The following is a 22,117-nucleotide window of genomic DNA, read 5'->3' as shown; positions in this document are numbered from 1 at the left end:
GATCACTTTTTGAACCGATCAAACCACCCTGAACTTGCAGAGAGAGTTTCTTCCACTACTGACATCGAATCATTTTCGTTTTCTAATTGTTTTCTTTTTAAAGTTTCAAACAAATTCAATGCTTTTGTTTTTATAGTCATTTGACTAAGAGGAATTCTCTTCTGGTTACAATCTTCTATCCACAAACAATAGCGTTTCCATTTCAATCATAAGATGGCTTCTGTTTCTCGAAGTTTGGGACACAGACGAGGTCGATGCACTTTGTCCTAGTTGCTTATAGTTTGCAGCGTGGTCTAAAATATGGCAAACAGTTGATTCATTTAGACCGTACTCTCTTGCAATTTTGGCTTTGGTTATGCCTGCTTCATAATTATTTATCATATGCAACTTATCTCCTAAGCTGATCATTCTATGTTTCTTCTTGATAGCTGTAGACTTGAAATCATCCTTATTTCTTTTAGCATTCATTGTAGGGGTAAATAACAAGAGAAATAAATATCCACATGTACTTCAGGCAAGGGCAGATAGTTACTGGTAAGAAGGCACCGTCGGATAAAAACGAAGCACTATAAGAGAGCGATACCTGGAAAGTGGCGACGAACTGGTTGCATATGTAGTGGGCTACATCTCGCGGCCGCGATAATTCGAATTTGGAGTGCAATAATTGGAATTTTGGTATCAAATTATAAACCGCAATAAATCGAGAATCGCGATAATCGAGGTATTCCTGTATATACCAGTGAAACCAACTAGAGCAGGGTTTCTCAAACTTCTTGTTAAAGTGGAGCCCTAAAGCAAGGATATTTTTTTTTTGCGAAGGCCTTGCAACTCAATCTTTAAAGTAAACATGAAAAAAAGGAAGAAACCAATAAACACTCACCATTTTACAATTTAGTACTCCGTAAATTTAAAACATTTAAGTTCATATAGGATTTGAGGCTATTGAGAATGCGCTGCTGTATAGGAGAAAGAGTGTAGGTAAAAATACAGAGCCCTGAGATACCCAGCATTGAAATAGAATAATAAAGGCAGGAAATAGAATAATAAAAGCAGGAGGGAGACCATAAGACTAGAGCTTGGTGAGGTGAGAAAATCAGACTCAATCAGATGCTTTGGAAATTTAAGAAATTCAATGAAAATTCAAGTGCAACTAAATGATTTTCTTCAAACTTATTTGGCTTATGTTCTAAGGCAAGACCTCAGATCATCCCCACTTACTTTTGATAATGCTGAGCTCAATAGTCAAGACCAAACAATTGGTCTTGACTATTGAGACTGCAGTAACATGACCTGGAATCTCCTTTATATGATCTGCTTTGGCTCAATATTTCCTTGCCTCACTTTGCCACTCTACCACTCTCTTACTTTGATAACTTTACTATTTGACTATTTATTTCTGAAAGTCAATCACATACAATCTAATTACCTTAACAGTGAGATAATCTTCCCTGGAGATTTTAACATTCATAATTCAGACTGGCTTCCTTTCTCCAACTTCAGTTATCAAGCTGGAAGAGAAACTGAACTGTTTATCACTTGTAAAATTTAACAAACTGTTCATCAATCCACCAGATTTCCAGATTTCTAGCACCTCTGTAGCGCAATTGGAAGAACAACAGTACGTTGCGCCCTTCGATTAGAAAAGCCCTAAGTTCGATTCTCGTCATGACGGGAGGAATCTTTATATGGACTTTTTCAATCGAAGGTGAGTTAGCCGATTTCATCCTGCATACAGATAAATCAGCCCTTCAGAACACACGCAATTTACAGACAAAAAAAAATACTAGCTGTGGTGGTAGTGGTTGTGGGCAGTAGATGGCGCTGATGTAGGTGATTGGTAGGGTTCTGTGTAGTAGTGGAGATGGAGAGTTGTACAGTAGGTGTCCGCCTGCGATCAGTCTTGACTCCTTGGAGGTGTCACGAATAATAATAATAATAATAATTCTCATCATTCTCTTAATATCTTGTACCCTTTCTTAACCAAGTATCCCTCCAAATATACTGCTAATGTACTCTTGGGAAATCTTAAAAGAGCTTCACTTCCATGGTCTGATTATCACTTCCGTTTTCCTGAGTCCAGTTACCAGATCTAATAACTGACTTATATTCTGGGATAAATGCCTTTATTCTCCACTTTACTCAAAATTTTGATCTTTATCTAAACCCTCTCTCCAACAAATGTGCCAAAGCAGTCCAAGCCAAAATTCAGCAAATGTCCAATGGATCAAGTCAAAAATTTCAGCCTCTCATTCAGCAAACAACACAGCTCATAACTGCAAAAAAATAAAATAAATAAAAATAAAAAAAAATCCAAAGCAGACTTTGTAAAGGCCAAATGTCTTAAGCTTGCCTCCTGCTCAAATGGAAGTTGTATCTTCTGATCTATTACCAAAACTGCTACAATTTCTGCCCTTCCACATTTCCATCTCTCACACATACATATTGATGGTACAATGGTAATATCTAAAGATTAGGTAGATGTCTAGGCATTGGTGTCTTCCTCAAATTGTTTAGACAATCAAGACAAATCTCTTCCCACCAATCCAAAAACTATCCACAGCATGATTTCTCTGATTTTTCATCAGAAAAATGTAAATGCTTAATAGCCTCGATACTAACAAGTTTCCTGACATTCATGATATCCCTCCAGTTGTACTAAACGCTTGTTCTCCAGAACTAACACCCATCCTGTATAGCTTCTATCATACTCACCTGACATCTATCTGATGATGGTAGCCTGTTCTCCAACAAAGGGTGATAAAAGTCAACCATCAAACAATCACACTATTTCTATTACTTCAATTCTCTCAAAAATAATGGAAAGGGTCATTAACAACCAACAGCTTCACTGCTTGGAGACTTGAAGGGCAGATTCTACATTGGTGATTACTTAGTAATCACCAATATAGATTCTGCCCTTCTTGCTTTGCAGAAGATCTCTACTAGCTAACATTATCCACCTTTGGACACAAGTCATGGAAAAGTTTGGAGAAACTCAAGTGATTGTTCAATATTTCCAAGGCATTTAATCAAGTCTGGTATCATGGTCTTCCTACCATGATACCATCTCATGTCTTCCTCTGCCCTTTATAAGTAAATCGCCAGCTCTCTCTCTCCAGTCATATTTTGCGAGTTTGGTGGATAGTTTTCTCTCATCAGGTTTTTATTGAATGCTGGAGTATTCCAGGATTCTACTTTCAACTACATTCTTCCTCTTACCTATCAATGATCTCTCTCTCTCTCTCTGGCATCTAATCATATTCACACCCTTTGCTGATGACAGTAATCTCCATTCTTTTCTTCATTTAACCATGAAGTTCTTAGGTGATTCATGCTTCAAGATCATCTACAACCTATGCTTTAAACATCGTCTCCTTGCCATTTATAGACACATTGAATCATTTTAAGGCACAGTTGGATGAGCACTGTGTACCATAATGTATACCTCCCATGACGAGTCTCTGACTCCATGGAAGTCGGGTGTTAATAATAATAATAAATAATATGTCTCCTGCTCAATTCCAGACACTTTATAAATCTTAAATCTAGTTGATCGTAGTATGCTCCTCACAGATTTGGGAACTACTAAAATCTCCCTCAGAATACTTGATTTCATTCAGAAGAGAGAGAGAGAGAGAGAGGGGACCCCTCCTTTTCTGAACCTTCCTCCAGTCTCTTTACCATAGACACTCTGTTCTGCATTATGCCTTTTTCTATTAGTATTTCCATAGATGCTGTTCCAGTAAACTAGCTGCTACCATTCCTCCCATTTCACCTACAATCATGAGGAGCAGCTGGTCGATACCACATACAGTTCAACTCCAAACTTATTGAATTGATTTTTTATCGACAGAATAAAAATGACGATAAAAGTGATAATCGACAGAAAGACATGTAATGACCAACATGTCCCAGTAGTTGCCACAAGCAAGGTAAAAATACAAAAAACTTTATAACCAAAACCAAGCCACAGAATTGGCATTACTAAAATAAAACTGATGATTATTAAACTGAAACTTCTTTCTTTTAAGGTTACATGGTGGTCAGCATTCATTGTGAAGAATTTATGGAGACAAAAACACACATTTTGGAGTAACTATTTCTAATTATGAAACTAACACTTGACGTTTCGACCCCTGTATTAAGATTCATCACCAGGAAAATATACATATGCACAGGACACAAGCTACATTACTACACAAAAGTAAGATAAATCTAAATGCCTTGTTAATGGTTTACCCTAACTTTGACCTCTGGTGAAAAAAATGAAATAAAAAATTATACACAAATATAAATTAATTAATTAACAAAATAAAATACATTTTTTTATGCATATAGGTATAATAGTATACAGATGATAAAAAAATCTAAATAAATAAAAAAAAGTTTTATAGTGGAATTAAATTAAACACATCTCTAGAGTCTATATAAGGTTTTCTTGTGTTGGGGGTTCTGTCATCATGTTCTAGATGCTATATAGGTTGCAGAGACATTCTTGATTGGTAATTCCAGATTCTTGAAATTACCAATCTATCATTCTTGTTGAGGTTCAGATGATGTTTCAGCATCTCACAGTCCTCCTTGAACACTCTTTCAAACCAGGTTTAGTGCAGTGTTGGGATCTATGTTTGAGGGTGCTGTTGACCCCTAGTTTTTGCTCCAATGAGCAGACATTGAAGAAAGACTATGAAATTCTTTGCCAAACGTTTATAAAAAACAGTTCACAAGATCCTCCACAATAATATCATTAAAAGCAAAAAAAAATTATAAGAACGCTATAGTCATACTATGCATTAGGGAAATATCAGGAAAAATAGATGGAACACTACACAAATACAACATTAAGGCAACCTTCAAACCTCCTGAAGAATTAAAAATTATACTCACCTCATCCAAAGATTCCCCTTGCCTACATTACCCATCCAGGGGGTTTACAAAATTCAGTCCACCTGTAACATACCCTACATAGGAGAAACAGGATGCATCATTCCAATAAGAAAAGATGAACATAAACGCCACATTAAATTCTTCCACTACGGTAAACAGGCCTGTCAGATCATGCGATTCAAACCAAGTCCCTATACTGCACTAAAACCTAGTTTGAAAGAGTTTTCAATATAAAACATAAATTATTATAATTACAGCTATTTTGCCTGCTTCAGTTTAGGAGTGCCCCTGTTTAAATGTCATTGGCTATTTACTCACGGATTCTTAGGGCATTGTAGATATCACTGTAATAGCACCTACACAGGTTCCACCATCAGGTCTTTATGGGCAAGACTACAAGAACACTTCCGTGATTGTAACATCCCCATTCCCGAACATTTAAACACTAAAAAACATAACATCAAAAAGAAAAATCGAATACAAAGCACAGGAAAAACGGAAATAGCTGTTCACGCCCTTGAACAAAATCATACCCCACAGATCGACAAGGCCATCATAGTAGACAGACAAGACAATAAAACAATGCTAAGAATATCAGAAACAATAGCCATAAAATGTGACGCGAACTCTATCAACGTACACAGGCCCTACATAATCTCTGAGGTTTGGAAGCTTCACAACATAAAATTGAGGTCACAACCCCGACCAATAGGCGATAACACAAACACTTCAAAAACAGAAGCACCTACCCGACCTGACATAGCATCCACTTTCCCAATGTGTTCAGATGACGACCGAGAATAGTCGAAATGGACCGCGCCCCGTCAACCCCCTTTTCCCCTCCCTATATAAAAAATCAACCCTTTCACCTTTTCCCCCACCCTATATAATATAGTAATATAATATATATGTTTATATATATATTACTGGGAAAAAACCCGTTTTTTTCTAATTTAATTCTCCCAAATTGCCTACCCCCCGCCACCACACACTCAGTAGTTTTCGGACATCACAGAAAGAAGAAAAGCCGCAACACCCAGAAAAAGGTATGTGTAAATTTCTCTTCCTTATGCTACATATACTTTTTGGTAAATTTACATCTACAATGCCCTAAGAATCCGTGAGTAAATAGCCAATGACATTTAAACAGGGGCACTCCTAAACTGAAGCAGGCAAAATAGCCGTAATTATAATAGTTTATTAAGAGGAGTAACATGGGAGTTTTCCCAGAAATAATATACATAAAACATAAATAGTACCAATCTATAAATGTATCTATAATTTATTAAAAATTACTACAAAGTGACAAATACCAGATATTACTTAAACTTCAAATCATATATACAACATTTAAGTTGCCTTAAATTAGCTGCATAAATAAACCAAATTATATATGCATGCATCACACCAGTCCAAAGATCGCTCTTAAGAAAATAAAATTTCTATACATTAAAAATATCAAATATATTTTAAAGCATTTTTAAGCTCAAATTATCTGGTTATTTTTACTATACCCAAAACAAAAACAACATATTTACCTATACGAGTTGCCTAAAGGCGTATCGCCTTATTATTAAGGTGGTATTATTTATTTACTTAATATATGGAAATGTATATATGGTATATATAATGGTATATAAAATGGTATATATAATCCAAATGTATAAATGGAAATGTAAATTACCTATACGAGTTGCCTTTTGGCAACTTGTATAGGTAAATATGACCTTTCCATTGCTTCTGCCTTAGTATCACCACTTCTGGGTCTGGCTCCCACTGATGAGACCTCAATAAAGGTCAAACCAGTCTGGGTAGTGGTCCTTCCCTTAATGCATAGCATTACACATGTCTGCAAAGAGATGTGCTTTGCATTATGGGAGATACTGAGACAAGGAGTGATGAGCTTGGTCCACCTTTACTACGAGTTGCCTCAGTCCTGAAGATACTTCAGGCGCAAAGTTTGTTTGCTTACACTTGGATAAAGGATTAAACTAAATTTATTATATATAGAGAGAGAGGCATCATTAATTAGCCAGATTGCCCTCTTCTGGATAAAATCAAGCAATCTTAGAGAGGATTTTGGTGCTCCACTCCAAATATGGGAGCAATAATCATTGGCTGGGCAGATTTGTGCTTTGTATAAAGTAAGCAGCTACGAAGTATTGTGTTGTGTGAATAAGTATACTAAGTTTTTTGGCAGCTGCAGAAACTATAGTTGAAATGTGTTTGTGCCAAGAAAGATCGAAGGTGCAGGTCAGTCCAAGAAGAGAAATATGATCGTGTTTGGATATCTCAGTATTACTGAAGGTATGGGGGGGAGGAGGAAATGATCTGATCTCTCAGTCCTGTCTGATCACTTTCTTGCAAGAGATCAGACAGGACTTAGTTTTAGTGACATTAAAGTTTACAGGGTTGTGCTTGCTCCACTGGGATATACCTAGGAGATCTGAGTTCAGGTCACTGGTCATGGTAAATCTTGAGGATTCTAATACTTGAGAACTACAAGATTTGTCAAATGAAAAGGAGGAATGGAGTGTACTGTCATCAGCAAAGCTATGAATAGCATTGGAAGTCCATGAGAACAGGTCATTTAAATATATTTGGGTAGGTGGCAAGTTTGTAGCATTTGGCCCTTTCAAAGACCGACTTGGACTTGGTAATGATTCCTTTACAACTGTTGTGAGCTGCAGTATGGGTAGAGTGGGCAGCTGGAGTTTTTGGTCTTGGGTTATTAGTGGTAAAAAAGACATTTTTTCTTTTACAACATTGGCACACTTTTTTGAGAACCAAGGCTTGGATGGTGGCTGGGAATTTGGAGTGAAATAAGAGATGAAAGCCTTCATTCCTGTAAGGATGATTTCTGTTATTTAGTCTGAGCAAGTGCTTGGATTAGAAGAACTGAAGCAGTAGTCAGACCATGGGAAGGAGGAATGGAGGTCCTCCCAGTTGGCACTGGGAGGACCAACATGCCCTGGTTCTCAAAAAAGTGGGCCAATGTTGTAAAAGAAAAAACATCTGCTTACCACAAATGCCTCAAGACCAAAAACTCCAGCTGCCCATACTGCAGCTCACAACAATTGGCACTACAAGGACATGAGATTGCGAACTAGTGTGAAGATTGTTTATAACAAAAGAGAATTGTATGAGATTGTGATCTGAGTTATCAAGTTACAGCATACCTAGAAGGAAAGCTTGTTAGGAAGAGGTCGTCTTGGCAAATTGGAGGGGGTTGTTAGGTATTCTGGTAGGACGACTGATGATCTGAAAAAAGTTATTGCTATTGGCAATAACAACACCTCAGCATCCCTGCCTGCTTGATCAATGAAACTGGAGATGGGGAGCCAATATGAGTTGTAGACATTGAAGTCCCAAGAAGGATGACCTCACTATTGGGATATTTTGACTGCAGAAAGTCAAGCTTTAGAAAGGGATAGTTGAAGAGGTCAGAGTCGTTGAGAGAATTTGAAGAGCAATAGGGAAAGCATATGAAAAGGGCAGGTTGATTTGGTGGAGAAATTTTGAGCCAAAGCAGATCAAAAAGTTGGGATTCTAGGATTTGCAGTCTCAGACATGGTATGTCGGTTCTGATGAAAGCACAAGTGCATTCATCAGACCCAACTCAGCTTTTTCCAACCTTGTGGAAATTACACAGCTCTTTTCTACCCTTGTTGTACTGCCCTTGTGATGGAAAGAGCTGTGTAATGTGTAGTCTGGACAGAAGAGATGGATAGTAGCTGTTGAAGTTGGGGTTGTGATGGGAATAGTAATTCTGGTTTAAATGACAGCAATATAAAAGATGGTGCACATCATTTATATTGCTGTTTAGGCCACAGATGTTGGTGAAGTGATGTGGAAACTTTTTTTTTTTTTGGTAAGAATTAATGTTAGTGGGTTGTTTGGTTGGATTTTTTGTTTTTTAACTATTTCTTGTGGGAGAATTTTTGGGATCCACATAAAATTGCTTTTCTTTGGGTGGTCTATTGTATTTGGTGAGGAAGAGATAAAGAGGAAGTGGGGCATGCAGTGAGAGGCGACAGACTTGCAAACATACCACCCACACACAGAGGGAACTTCGTCTCCTGTCCATACATGGCCTTGACACTTCCCCCTCCAGCCACAGTATTTGGTCTCCCTCCAGAACTGCCAAAATACGTGGTTGCAAGATTTAATGCTAGCTAATTAGGAAGCATCCAGATTCATTACTAAATGGTTGTCCCATGTACTAACCAGCGACCAGCTTGCAGAACTACTTTACTGCTGTTTCCTCTAGGGAAGGGTCAGGGCCTCCTAGAGTGAGATTGGTATGTCACTGAGGGTATCACTCTCATTGAACTTGGGAAGAATGGGGGGGGGTAAACAGAAAGCTTGCTCTAGTGACCAAACATGGCTGCAGCCACTTCAGGTCAGTAAAATGGTGGTGGTATTTCACTGGGTGATGAAAGACATCTACCACCTAGAGATCTAGTTGGCATTTCTTCCAACTAATGAAGATATACTTTTGTGGAAGGACACTCACCAGAGCCCCATTTTAGAAACAGGCAATATATTACACATCGACATTGATGATGAAAGTTATTTCACTTGGTTATACTAAAAATTAAAGATGTCAAAAATTATATTCTTGGTTTAATCCTTTTTTAAAGTGTAAGCAAACAAAGTTTGTGTGTGACTTCATGACTGAGCTACTTGTAAGAGGCTAATGACTTCACAACAATTGTCTTAGTATCATTGACAGCCCTTTAGTAGCCTAAACACAGCATCAGTAAGCTACAGATTCTTCATCCTCTCAGGACAAAAAAAAAAAAAAAAAAAAACAGCACTTTTATAGTTTGATGAAATTTATTTCAAGTAGGCCTAGTTCCAATTTAGTTTGGCTAGTTTTGAGATTTCAAAAGTTATCGCCCAACATGGAAAACCACGCAGTGATGGGGAGTATATTAAAGAAGCATTGCTAGAATGAGCTCCTTCCCTTTTTGACAATCTTTCAGAAAAGATTGTCAAAAATCTCTCTGTGAGTAGAAAAGCAGTTAAGGATAGAATAATTAAATTGGAAAGGAATAGAGCAGAACAATTAACAAAAGATTTGGCTTAATGTAAGTTTTTTTTCTATTTGTGTTGATGAGAGCACAGATATTACACCATCAGCTGGGCTAGCAATCTTTGCTTGATTTTGTAGAGTCGACGAAGTATGAGAATAGATGATTAACCTTGTAACACTACCTGAATGTACTACTGGGGTTGAAATATGTAAAGCAGTTATGTACGAATTATCTATTTGGTAAATTGATATTTCAAAAGTGGTATCCGTCACAGCAGATGGTGCATCCAGCATGTTTGCTAAGGTCACAGGATTTGTAAATTGTTGGAGGCTTAATGGATTTTTTACAACACTCAAAAAGGATTAAAATAGAGTTTAATACTGCCTATATTTCGTCCTAGTCACTAGGACATCTACGGAGATTACAAACACAACTAATGTAACATGAACACAAATATCATACAATACTAAGCCCAACCACGTGGGTGACACTAAAGTCTTATCTAGGTGGAGCATTCTCTAAGGGCGGTTGCAGGTGGCCTGGAATGTAAGGTGGGACCTCTGGTGATGAGTGTTTCCCAAATCTTCGGAAGCTTAATGCAGCCGTATTTATTAAGATTTGGTTGGTTTCTGAGAGCTGCTGCTGCTGCTTCTAAGAAAAGTCTCTCTTTCTTGAATTTGCTGTGGTGGAGCATGGTGGTTTTCTTCCATGATACCCTGTGGGTGGTGTACAAAACATGGTCAGCCAAGCCTGAATGACCATAGTTGTGTTTACAGATGTAAGACTTGTGTTCCTCCAGGCGGATGGATGCTGATCTGCCTGTCTGTCCAAAGTACGCCAGCTTACAGGAACAGGGTACTTTGTAAACTCCAGGCAGAGAGAGAGAGGAGGGAGCTGATCTTTCATAGAACAGATAAGGGTAGCAAGTTTGCAGTGGGGCTTATATGCTGTGTGTAAGTTGTACTTTTTTAGAATCTTGGCTATTTTTTCAGATGTGCCACGGATGTAGGGTATTGTGATGACATTTTTAAAATCTTGTAAACGAGAAGGACGGGGAATGGGGTGGAACTGATTATTTTTTTGATACTGTGATCGCTGTAGCCATTGGAGAGGAAAGTGCTGGGTATGTGGTTTAGCTCAGTAGTGAGGGCGGTTCCACTGGAACAAAGATTGTAGGCTCTCTTGGTAAGAGTTTTAATAATGCCATATTGTTGAGAGGGGTGGTGGTGGGAGAGTTTGTGAATGTATCTGCCTGTGTGTGTAGGTTTTCTGTATACAGTGAAGGCAAGTGTATCATTAGGCAGGCATGTAACTAAGGTGTCTAGGAAGGGTAAACAATTGTTCTTTTCCTTTTCCATAGTAAACTGGATTCTTGGATGTAGGCTATTGAGATGACTGAGGAAGGAGTCTAATGTGTCTGGGCCATGAGACCAAATAGAGAACACATCATCTACATATCTTAGCCAGATAGAAGGTTAGAGTGGGGCTGAGTCTATGGCTCGTTTTTCGAAATCTTCCATATAGAAATTGGCAAGGGGGTGAGAGGGGGGGGGGAATCCATGGCGGTTCCCTCTATCTGCTTGTAGATTTTGTTCTTCCAAGAAAAATACCCAGCATTAATGGCAAAGGAAAATAGATCTAAGATGTCAGACGGAAAAACGTTTTCTAAGAGAGAGAGAGATAAGGTGTCAGTTAAGGGAATATTGGTAAACAAAGAGGAGATATCAAAGCTTACCAATATGTCTGCATTATTCAAGGTTAAATTTTCTATGAGGGGTTTAAGGTGGGTCGAGTTTTTTATATAGGAAGGGGACCTTCCAGTGAGGGGGGGGGGGGTCAGAGAGTTGGCCAGCTGTTTAGACAGTCTGTAGCAAGGTGCATTGGTGGCATCTAATATAGGCCTGAGTGGGAAATTGGGTTTGTGGATTTTTGGTAAACCGTATATTCGGGGGCGGGGTAAGTTTTTTCGTGATGTCAGGTGACCAGGAAGATACTTCTTTAAGTAAGATTTTTAATTTCTTAACTTGTGTTTTTGTGGGGTCTCTATTTGGCCTCATGGCCCAGACACGTTAGACTCCTTCCTCAGTCATCTCAATAGCCTACATCCAAGAATCCAGTTTACTATGGAAAAGGAAAAGAACAATTGTTTACTCTTCCTAGACACCTTAGTTACACGCCTGCCTAATGATACACTTGCCTTCACTGTATACAGAAAACCCACACACACACACAGGCAGATACATTCACAAACTCTCCCACCACCACCCCTCTCAACAATATAGCATTATTAAAACTCTTACCAAGAGAGCCTACAATCTTTGTTCCAGTGGAACATCCCTCACTACTGAGCTTGACCACATACACAGCACTTTCCTCTCTAATGGCTACAGCGATCACAGTATCAAAAAAATAATCAGTTTCATCCCCATTCCCCGTCCTTCTCATCCACAAGATTTTAAAAATGCCATCACCATACCCTACATCCGTGGAGCATCCGAAAAAATAGCCAAGATTTTAAAAAAGTATAACTTACACACAGCATATAAGCCCCACTGCAAGCTTGCTACCCTTATCCATTCTACGAAAGATCAGCTCCCTCCTCTCTCTCTCTCTGCCTGGAGTTTACAAAGTACCCTTTTCCTGTAAGCTGGCATACTTTGGACAGACAGGCAGATTAGCATTCATCTGCCTGGAGGAACACGTCTTACATCTGTAAACACAACTATGGTCATTCAGGCTTGGCTGACCATGTTTTGGACACCACCCACAGGGTATCATGGAAGAAAACCACCATGCTCCACCACAGCAAATTCAAGAAAGAGAGACTTTTCTTAGAAGCAGCAGCAGCTCTCAGAAACCAACCAAATCTTAATAAATACGGCTGCATTAAGCTTCTGAAGATTTGGGAAACACTCATCACCAGAGGTCCCACCTTACATTCCAGGCCACCTACAACCGCCCTTAGAGAACGCTCCACCTAGATAAGACTTTAGTGTCACCCACGTGGTTGGGCTTAGTATTGTATGATATTTGTGTTCATGTTACATTAGTTGTTTTTGTAATCCCCGTAGATGTCCTAGTGACTAGGACGAAATATAGGAAGTATTAAATTCTATTTTAATCCTTTTTGAGTGTTGTAAAAAATCCATTGAGCCTCCAACATGATGTCCTCACAGCACTTAAGCCTCTACACACGGCTTTGTAAATTGGTTTGCAAAACGTTGTCATCAACTGATAAGTTTTCATTGCATCATACACGAGGAAACTTTATTTTGCAAAAGCTGGCCTAAAGGAACTTCAAGAAGTGATGCAGACAGTAACCAAGGTTGTTAATTACATTTCTGCATGTGCATTGAATCAGAGACAATTTCAGAATCAATTGAACGAGGTGGATTCAACGTACAATGGACTAATAATGTACAACAATGTTCGTTGGCTTAATTGAGGTCTTGTTCTGAAATGATTTGTGGAATGCCTGGATGAGATAAATCTCATTTTGACTAATAAACAAATATCTTATAAAGAAATTTATGACATCGTGTGGGTTTGTAAACTGATCGATTTTGCAAACATTTAAATAACTTGAACCTTAAACTACAAGGCTCTGGTAAAATTCTTGATGGCATAAAGGCATTTGAAATGAAACTAGCAGTTTTATAAGAGGGGTGTAGACAGTGATAAGTCTAGGAGATATTTTTTGCAAAATCAATGATCTCCAAAAGGATGAGAAAACAGATCATCAATGTCTTCAGAAGCTATTATTAAGCATCACTGTGTCAACTTATGTGTCAATCTTAGAGAGAACAGCACTTCTCTCTAAGATTTCTTAAGTTCAGAGAATTAGAAGAGACTGCAAAATCATTAAGGTTCCTAGACACTATAAAACTGGATGCATTAAACTTGCAGGTGTTTTCGTGGATAAATATGGATGATTTTTGATATGCAGCTGATTGATTTTCAACATATCTCAATTGGGAGGCAGGAATTTGTTGATCTCAGAGTTAATTTGGAAAATTTTGAAAAAGAGTGATTAGAGATGGGAGTAACAGAGAGAAGTGCGGAAAACGAGGTACTAAGGACTTGGAATACTATTCCAGAAACAAACTTTTGTATGTTTAAATACCCTTGCAGCAGCATTACTATTCATTTTGCATCTACATATTCTTGTGAATCATTGTTCTCAGTGATGAACTTTGTTAATTCTTGTAATAGGAGTAGCCTTACAGATGAAACTAGTGGTGCATGCATATCTCTACTGGTTACAAAATATAAACCTGATATACATTATCTGTCACTAGTAATGCAGCAGCAGAAGTCTCATTGATGCTAAATAAATAAAAGGTCCACTATTTTTCTTTTTCTAGTTTTGATTTGATGTCTTCTGCTAAAAAATGATAAAGATTAACTTATGTTTAATATATTATGTAGGTAAAATAACATTTATTTTATCTGTAATTTTTATGCATTACTTGTAAGGGATTAAGAATTAATAAAAGAATATCTTTAATTTTATTTTATTTTGTTTTAGTCAAGTAAAACGATTATGAGATTGTACACTGTAATATATTGGAAAAACTTGTCTGATTGATCTTTATGAAAAAACAAAAACAAAAAAATTCAGAATTATTGTTTACTCTTTTGCTGATGTTAAAAATTGCATCTTTAAATTGTGTGGCTGTATATGGCATCCAGAATTATACTTAAAGGAAAATAAAAAATATCCATGCTATCAACAGGGTAGAGGGACTTTTAAGTAAAAACTTCACTAATTTTTACATTCGTTCAATCTTGCATGACTTACAATAATCACTCTTACAATATTCTTTGATTTTACAGCTCTAGTGTGATTTTTGATTATTTGAAAAGGTTCTTCCACTACTGAAAAGACACCAAATAATAATATGTTCCGCAAAATTCCAGTTGGCACGTGAGAAAAATTTGCATCAAAGATTTGGCGATTTTGGCATGCACACTTAAAAAGGTTGCTCACCCCTGTCATAGGCTCTCAGGGAAATTTTGAATCTGGCTATAATAATAATAATAATAATAAAGAATATATAACATCCTTTAGCTGGCCGAATGGTTAGCGTATCCACTCCCCATCCAAGAGGCTGCAGGTTTCAATCCCACCTAGGCATGGATGTATGTACCTCATACATTCATTCATACAAGGGTATAAACACTCTTCCAAGATGGAGTGGGTCACCATGGGAAGTAGTAGATCCAACCATCCTGCAATGAGAGAGGCCTTTACCCCAGCAGTGGGGAAGTTACAAGTTGAAATTCATTCATTCATGCAATATCCTTTATATTATTATTATTATTTGACACCTCCAGGGAGTCCAAAGACTCATCGAGGGAGAGTGTGCCAACAGCATCGAACGATTGGTCCCCTTCCAACTACTAACCGCGTTCAAACTTACTTAACTGAGCCATTAGTAGCAGATCAATAACTACTTTCTCCAGAATGAAGCCTTTTAGGCTCTTTATTCTAGTAGTTTATTATTTATTACCTCCCCCACCCCCTCCTCTCTTTCTTGTTTTTAATTCCATTTCAAGCTAGGTTTAGTTAACAGATACACAAAGTTAAAAAAATTCCAAATCTCTAATGACCTTCTTCTCCACTTCTACTCTTATTTCCCCAACCACAATTATTACAAATGCCCAAGCTTCACTTACAACATCCTAAGCAAGACTGGAACACTGTCTTCACAAAAATTATTTCCACTGTGGTAAGAAAGTTCAATTTTATTTTTATTATCTCATCCTTTAAATATTTTTCTTTTTAATATGTGAATCCCAACACAAAATGTGATGGGATTCACAAAAGACTGTACACCTATCTATCTACCATGAGTCTGCTAAGAGCAGCAGAATTATATTATCTAATTCCACTGCTCTACCAGACCAAAATATGGAACTTTTTTTCAAACTACTTGTTGGATATCTGAAGTGGCTTGAAAAAAGTTTCATATTTTGGTCTCAAGCCAAGTAATGAAAATCATCTACCACATAAAAAATTTCTCAAACATCAATGCCACAGTAGGATTTGAACTCACAGCTTGTTAGTTGTAGAGTGCATATGCTATCCACTTAGCCAACTAGCCTGGCATATATAGTATAAATGCTACACTCTATACTGACTACAAATACCTATATATCTATAAATGCCTATCTATAAATACCTAACTACAACACAGAGAGGATCAATGTTCTATGATAGTATAAGATCTTTTGACTTTACTTGCTATCAATTCAAAAAAACGCTATCAAGTTTGTCAAATGCCTAATGAAGAGCAATTTTTATTTTAGTATTTAGTTTTTATTCAAGATTTAAGACTGAAAAAGATATTCTAGGTGTTTTGTTTATTTTTGTAGTGCAGTTGTCAAATAAGAAAACAGGATGACAGCGTATGGCTAGGAGTTTTCAGTCAAGTGAAAAAATGAACTCTATAGTAACTTGGTATTAGCTGTTGAAAGTTTTTTACTTGTATATGGGAAATAAATGACTTACTTCAACTGCATTAATTCAACATTGGTATCTCTTCTGAGTCTGGCTCCAGAGTGTGCATTGCATTATGGCATACTAAGGCAAGCAATGTGAAGTCATTAGTGTCTATATGCAAGTAGCCCAGTGGAAGATACTTCACATGTAAACTTTGTTTGCTTACACTTGGACAAAGGATTAAACCAAGAATATAACATCTTGGCATCTTTAATTTATATTTGGCATTAGCTGTAATTTTGGGAGATAAAGATTTGCATACCAAGTATTTAACTAGCAAATCTTTATCACCCAAAATTACAGCTAATGACAAATATAAATTAAAGATGCCAAGACATTACATTCTTGGTTTAATCCTTTGTCCAAGTGTAAGGCACACAAAGTTTACATGTGAAGTATCTTCACCACTGGGCTACTTGCATACAGACACTAATGACTTCACATTGCTTGCCTTAGTATCCCATAATGCAATGGCATCTGTTCAAAATTTTTAAACAAATTTATACTGGTAATCACTCATTAGCTGAGAGGTCTTGGGTAGCGAGACAAATTCTGCTAAATAGTTTCTCTATTAGTTTAGAAAATATTAAACTGAGAGGAATAAGAAAGTAATTGGTGCACCAAGTGGCAATCTTAATCCTTTTACCAGAATCAAAAGGTAAGTTCCAGAAACAGTCCTAGAGATTCCTAAAATTCCTTTTGAAGAGTTATCTTTATTACCTCCTAAAAAAAAAAAAAAATTGTAAATATAATTTAAATTAGTGCTCCTATTAAAATTATATTACTATTTAATATTTCTGACAAAATCATATTTCCTTATAACTATTAAAAAACAGTTTATGCTTCGTGATTTCAGAAACATTTTTAGGATAAACATAAAGAAACAGCAGTTTTATCAATTTATTTTATTATTATTATTATTATTCAGGCCTCCATGGAGTCAAAAGACTCATCATGGGAGGTTCTTCCTAGGAAACACAAAGTCCATCGAGACTCATTGTTGGAGGTCCCTCCTAGGAAACACAAAGTCCATCATTCTATTCCTTAAAATCATTGACCGTTCTTGCTCTCACCACTCTATCAGGCAATACATTCCATGGTTCAACCATCCTCCATGCAAAGAAACCACTCCTCATCCTCTTGCTCACAGTTTATTTTCGTAACTTCCAGGGATGGCCCTTATCATTACTCCTTCCTGCTGTTCAACCAAGCGAAAGAACTCCCTTGTGTCAACTCTGTAACCACCTCTCAACAGTTTAAAAGTCTCAATCATATCACCTCTCCTTCTTCTATCCACCAAACTCTGCAGTCCACATTCCCTCAGCCAATCCTCATCTAACATTGTACAGTCCTGAAACCATCTTTGTTATCCACCTTTATACCCTTTCCACAGTTAATTTATCCCCTTCAAATCCTCTTGACCAAATCTGAGAACAATAGTCTAAGTGTGATCTGATCAGGGTCTTATACAACGGAATGATAACTCTTTATCTCTGCAGGTCAGTGTCCTTCTCATTATTCCAGCAAATCCTCTGTGTTACCTTCACCACCTTTGCAATATGCCACTGAATTTCAGGTTTCTATCAATCATTAACCGCAGATCTCTTGTCTTCCCTACTTCTTCCAGTATAGCTCCTCCAATAGAGTATGCAGCATTCCATCAATGTGTTCCAAACCTCAAGACCTTACATTTTGCTGCATTAAACCGAGAACCCCCATTCATTTGCCCATCTGCTAGCTTATTCAGATCCTCTTGCAGGGCTACCACATCTGCACTAATACTAATAACCCTTCCCAGATTCACATCATCTGCAAACAACTGAATATCCCCTCACTGCAATCCACTGACAATGTCATTGATATAAAGGTTAAACAATATAAGTCCCAATACCGAGCCCTGTTGGACCCCACTTGTAACCCCTTTGCCTCCTTGAAACTGCCCCACCATACACAACTCTCTGATATGTATCAGACAGCCAATCCTGAATCCAGTTGACCAACCTGACATCCAAACCCATGTGGCACAACTTAAATATCAGCTTATCATGTGACACCCTGTCAAATGCCTTTGCTAAATCCAAGAAAATGGCAGTATATGCCTTTCCCTCATCTACTGCTCTTGTAACTTCATTATAAAAGGCTAGCATATTACTAAAAAAAGAGCGTCCCTTCACAAATCCATGTTGACTCTCACAGATAACATTACCCTCATCTTTCCAATGTTGTATACGGTCCCTAACTAATTTCTCCAAGATCTTAACAACTACTGATGACACACAAACTGCTCTATAATTAGACGCTTCCAGTCTGCTTTCGCCCTTATGCAATGCCACTATCTTACCTTCCTACCATTCCCTGGGCATCTTTCCCATAGCCAGATGTTCATTGAAAAGCCAGGTCATAGGAGCTGTCAGTTCTTTAGCACATTCTCTCAAAAGTCGTGGTGAAATACCTCCTTGAAACTCACACAGCTTTACTGACATCCCAGGGGCGTGCCAGAGTAGCATCCGGCGCCTGTGTGCAAAACTTTAGTTGCTGCCCCCACACCCCAATAAAAAAACACTTTATAAAAATGTTATTTTTAATATTTGATGCCAATAAAGTGAGTATTTCATTTTGAATTTTATCTCCTAAATAGCAGGGCATGTTTTTAAAGTTAGGATCATTAGCTGCACGTCGCATGTGTTCCGAAATAAAAGCATTAAACTTTTCTAACATCTCATCTTATTCTTTTTATAACTTCATACTAATGTTTCCTTTCATTATCTAAAGCTGTTTGTTGCAAATGATCAATACAAGTTTTATTTTTTTAAGGATGTAATTAATTCTGTCCATTTTTTCCAATTGTTCAAATGATTTAAATTTTTCTCATGACGATTCAGGTATATTGCAAGATGTTGCCTATATTCTGCTGATAACAGCAGAATATAGAATAAAGTTAAAAACTGCAGCAGATTTTCTTATATATGTTTGGAGCAAATGCGAGTTTGAACAAGATTAAACAAATTCAAAAGCGCATCATCCTGTAAACAGTAAACTCATGCTAGTTCAAGTTTTTACTTGAACTAGCATGAGTTTACTGTTTACAGGATGATGCATAAATAAAATAATAAATAAATTACAGGATGATGCATAAACATAAATAAAGTTAAAAACTTGCAGTTTTTAACTTTATTTATGTTTATGCTAAACTACTTGTGAGAACTAGGATCAGAATAAAATAAAATCTTAAGGAATAATAACAAGTAAGTGATTATAAATAATTTGTTTAAGACAAATCTCTAAAATATAATTAAAATTTAAAAAAAAATGTAATTTATTTTGATATAATTTTAATGAATAATATATTTTTTAAGTATTTCCTCCTCGCCTGAAATCTTTGGCGTCTTTATTATCCTGGTGCCTGTGTGCGTCGCACACATTGCACATGTTGCCGGCCTGCCCCTGTGACATCCAGAGTACTCAGTATTTGTAACACACTAACCTCCTGCACCTCTAAACCTCAAACCTGCCCTATCCCTCTAGTATTAAAATTTACTCCTCCAGGATGAAATGCTACTCCAATAAAGTGTTCATTGACCAATTCCACTAAGTCCTCTGCATCAGTCACTCTACTCTCATTTTTATCCCTCAATGTCATTCTTCCACAATCATTTCTCCTCCTACTGGCCACATAGCTAAAAAATTCCCTAGGATTTTCTTTGGATCTTAGGGCCAATCTCTTCTCATATTCCAGTTTCACTTTCCTTACCTCACTCTCCTGGCCTGTGCCTTATATTCTTCATGCATCTGCTCTTCACCTGTCTCCTTATATCTCTTCCATAGCCTCTTTTTCGCATGCAATTCTTGTTTAATATTGTTTGTCATCCACTTTACTCCAAATTGTGTCCTCTTCTTCACTTGTGGAATACAGCTTACTATTGCTGCTAACAAATATTCCTTCACAATTTCCCCAGCACTAATGATATCCTGGCCTTCCAATTCTTCCCTCCATGAAACTTCTCCAAGTTGACGTCTAAGACTATTATAATCACCTGCCTTATAATTCCACATACGTTCCAGTCTCTTTAATACTCCTGCATGTCTATTCATCTTCCAAGTCAAAACCACATCTCCCTCCAACTGGTGGGAGATGTCATCTCAGTTATTATCAACTCTTCTGATGCTATGACCAAATCCAAAACTTCTGAACCCCTTGTTCCCTCTATCAAGAATTAGATCAGACCTGCTCTTCAATTAGACTAAACACTTCTATATCTACCATAAATACTGCCTCCTCCCAATAATATATGCTCATCAACTACCTTCCATAAAAAAAAAAAAGCTTTAATGCTTTTCTTCAATTGCTTGGTTATATGTTCCTTCATTCACTTGCAAATGACTATGTTCATTGTCTAACCAGTTACTGCAAATCAGAGATGACTGTGTAGAATATCTGCTATCTAGTGATATCCGATTATCTTACATTAATTTTTTTGAGTGGTGGCTGAATTAGATAAAATAATTAAATAAAAAGGAAAGGATAACTTTTTTTATTATTTATCATGTAGTTAAATATTTCCAAAAATGTATAGTGGAAAAATGTATTATTTCTTGTAATAATTAGAAATTATTACAAGAAATAACAGCCCATTGAAAACTAATTGTGATATTTTCATTTGTAAAAAGGACTTATCTCTAATGTAGTTTTTTTTTATTTCTGTAACACAGACTTGAGAGAAGAAATTATTGAACTTCCCGATGACGTTTTCATGGGAGCGAAGAACTGCTCACTTGTTTACAAGTGTTCTTCACCTCAACGCCATGTTGATTACCGCATCAGATAGTAGTGAGAAGAATGATGCATTCATTAGAACACAGAAAGAAAGAGGACATTCCAGAAGGGAGTTGGAAGTTTTATTATTATTATTACTACAGGCAACTCCAAGAAGTCCTTGGACTCATCGAGGGAGATTTTAAACATCATGTCAAGAACATTTGCACCATTTCCATCATACTTTGCTTTGGTGCCATGACTGTGAATGAGTTCAGACTCTGGCAATCTATTCCACTCGTTCACTACTCTCCAAGCATAAAACCTAGTCCAACACCCTTGATAACTACACTCTTATTCAGTTTTCATGGATGACTCCTAGTTCTCCCACCACCAGACCTGTTCTGAAAAATCTCCTCTGAATTAATCTTGTAAAACCCTTCAGTAATTTGTATATCTCAATCATATGACCCCTTTTCTGCCTGTCATCCAATTTCTGTAACCCACAAATCTTCAACCTATTCTCGTAAGGTTCATTCCATAGACCCGCTACCATCTTGGTCACTCACCTCTGGATCCTCTCCATCTCCTCCCCATCAAGAAGAAACTATAGCACCCAGATCTGGGCATAGTAGTCAAGATGGGGTCTTATCAAGGCTTGATAAAAAGGAACAATAACTTGCTTGTCTCTGCTCGTCAAAGTATTCTTCAGTAACCAAGTGATCTGATGAGCTGATTTAGCCACTTTTGCTATGTGCCCCCCTAAACTTCAACTCCCTATCCACCAACACTCCCAAATCTCAGGCTTTGTCAATCTCCTGGAGTACAGTTCCACCAATGTGGTATACTGCTGCTAATCTTTTCACCCCAAATTGTATAACCTTGCACTTTGCCACATTAAACGAACATCCATTCACCTTTGCCCAGACTGCC

General features: G+C 37.3%; 1 protein-coding gene across 4 annotated transcripts in view; it reads right to left on the bottom strand.

Moving 5' to 3' along the window:
* The window catches only part of LOC150104074 (ufm1-specific protease 1-like), a 131,405-nt gene that overhangs the window by 4,793 nt on the left and 104,495 nt on the right, over positions 1-22,117 (bottom strand). For 3 of the 4 annotated variants that reach the window (XM_090397274.1, XM_090397275.1, XM_090397277.1), the window contains one exon: positions 17,078-17,154. In XM_090397274.1, the coding sequence (XP_090253400.1) occupies positions 17,078-17,154 (77 nt within the window). Of the gene's footprint in view, positions 1-5,014; positions 5,096-17,077; positions 17,155-22,117 lie in introns of those variants that run through there. The other variant, XM_090397276.1, reaches the window with a different exon arrangement.

The sequence above is a fragment of the Typopeltis vanoorti genome, chromosome 8, assembly GCF_054136105.1.
Source record: "Typopeltis vanoorti isolate ZY-2024b chromosome 8, IOZ_Tvanoo_1.0, whole genome shotgun sequence".
Taxonomy (NCBI): Eukaryota; Metazoa; Arthropoda; class Arachnida; order Uropygi; family Thelyphonidae; genus Typopeltis; species Typopeltis vanoorti.
The sequence above is the reverse complement of the archived record's forward strand: the minus strand, read 5'-3'. Positions and strand labels throughout refer to the sequence as shown.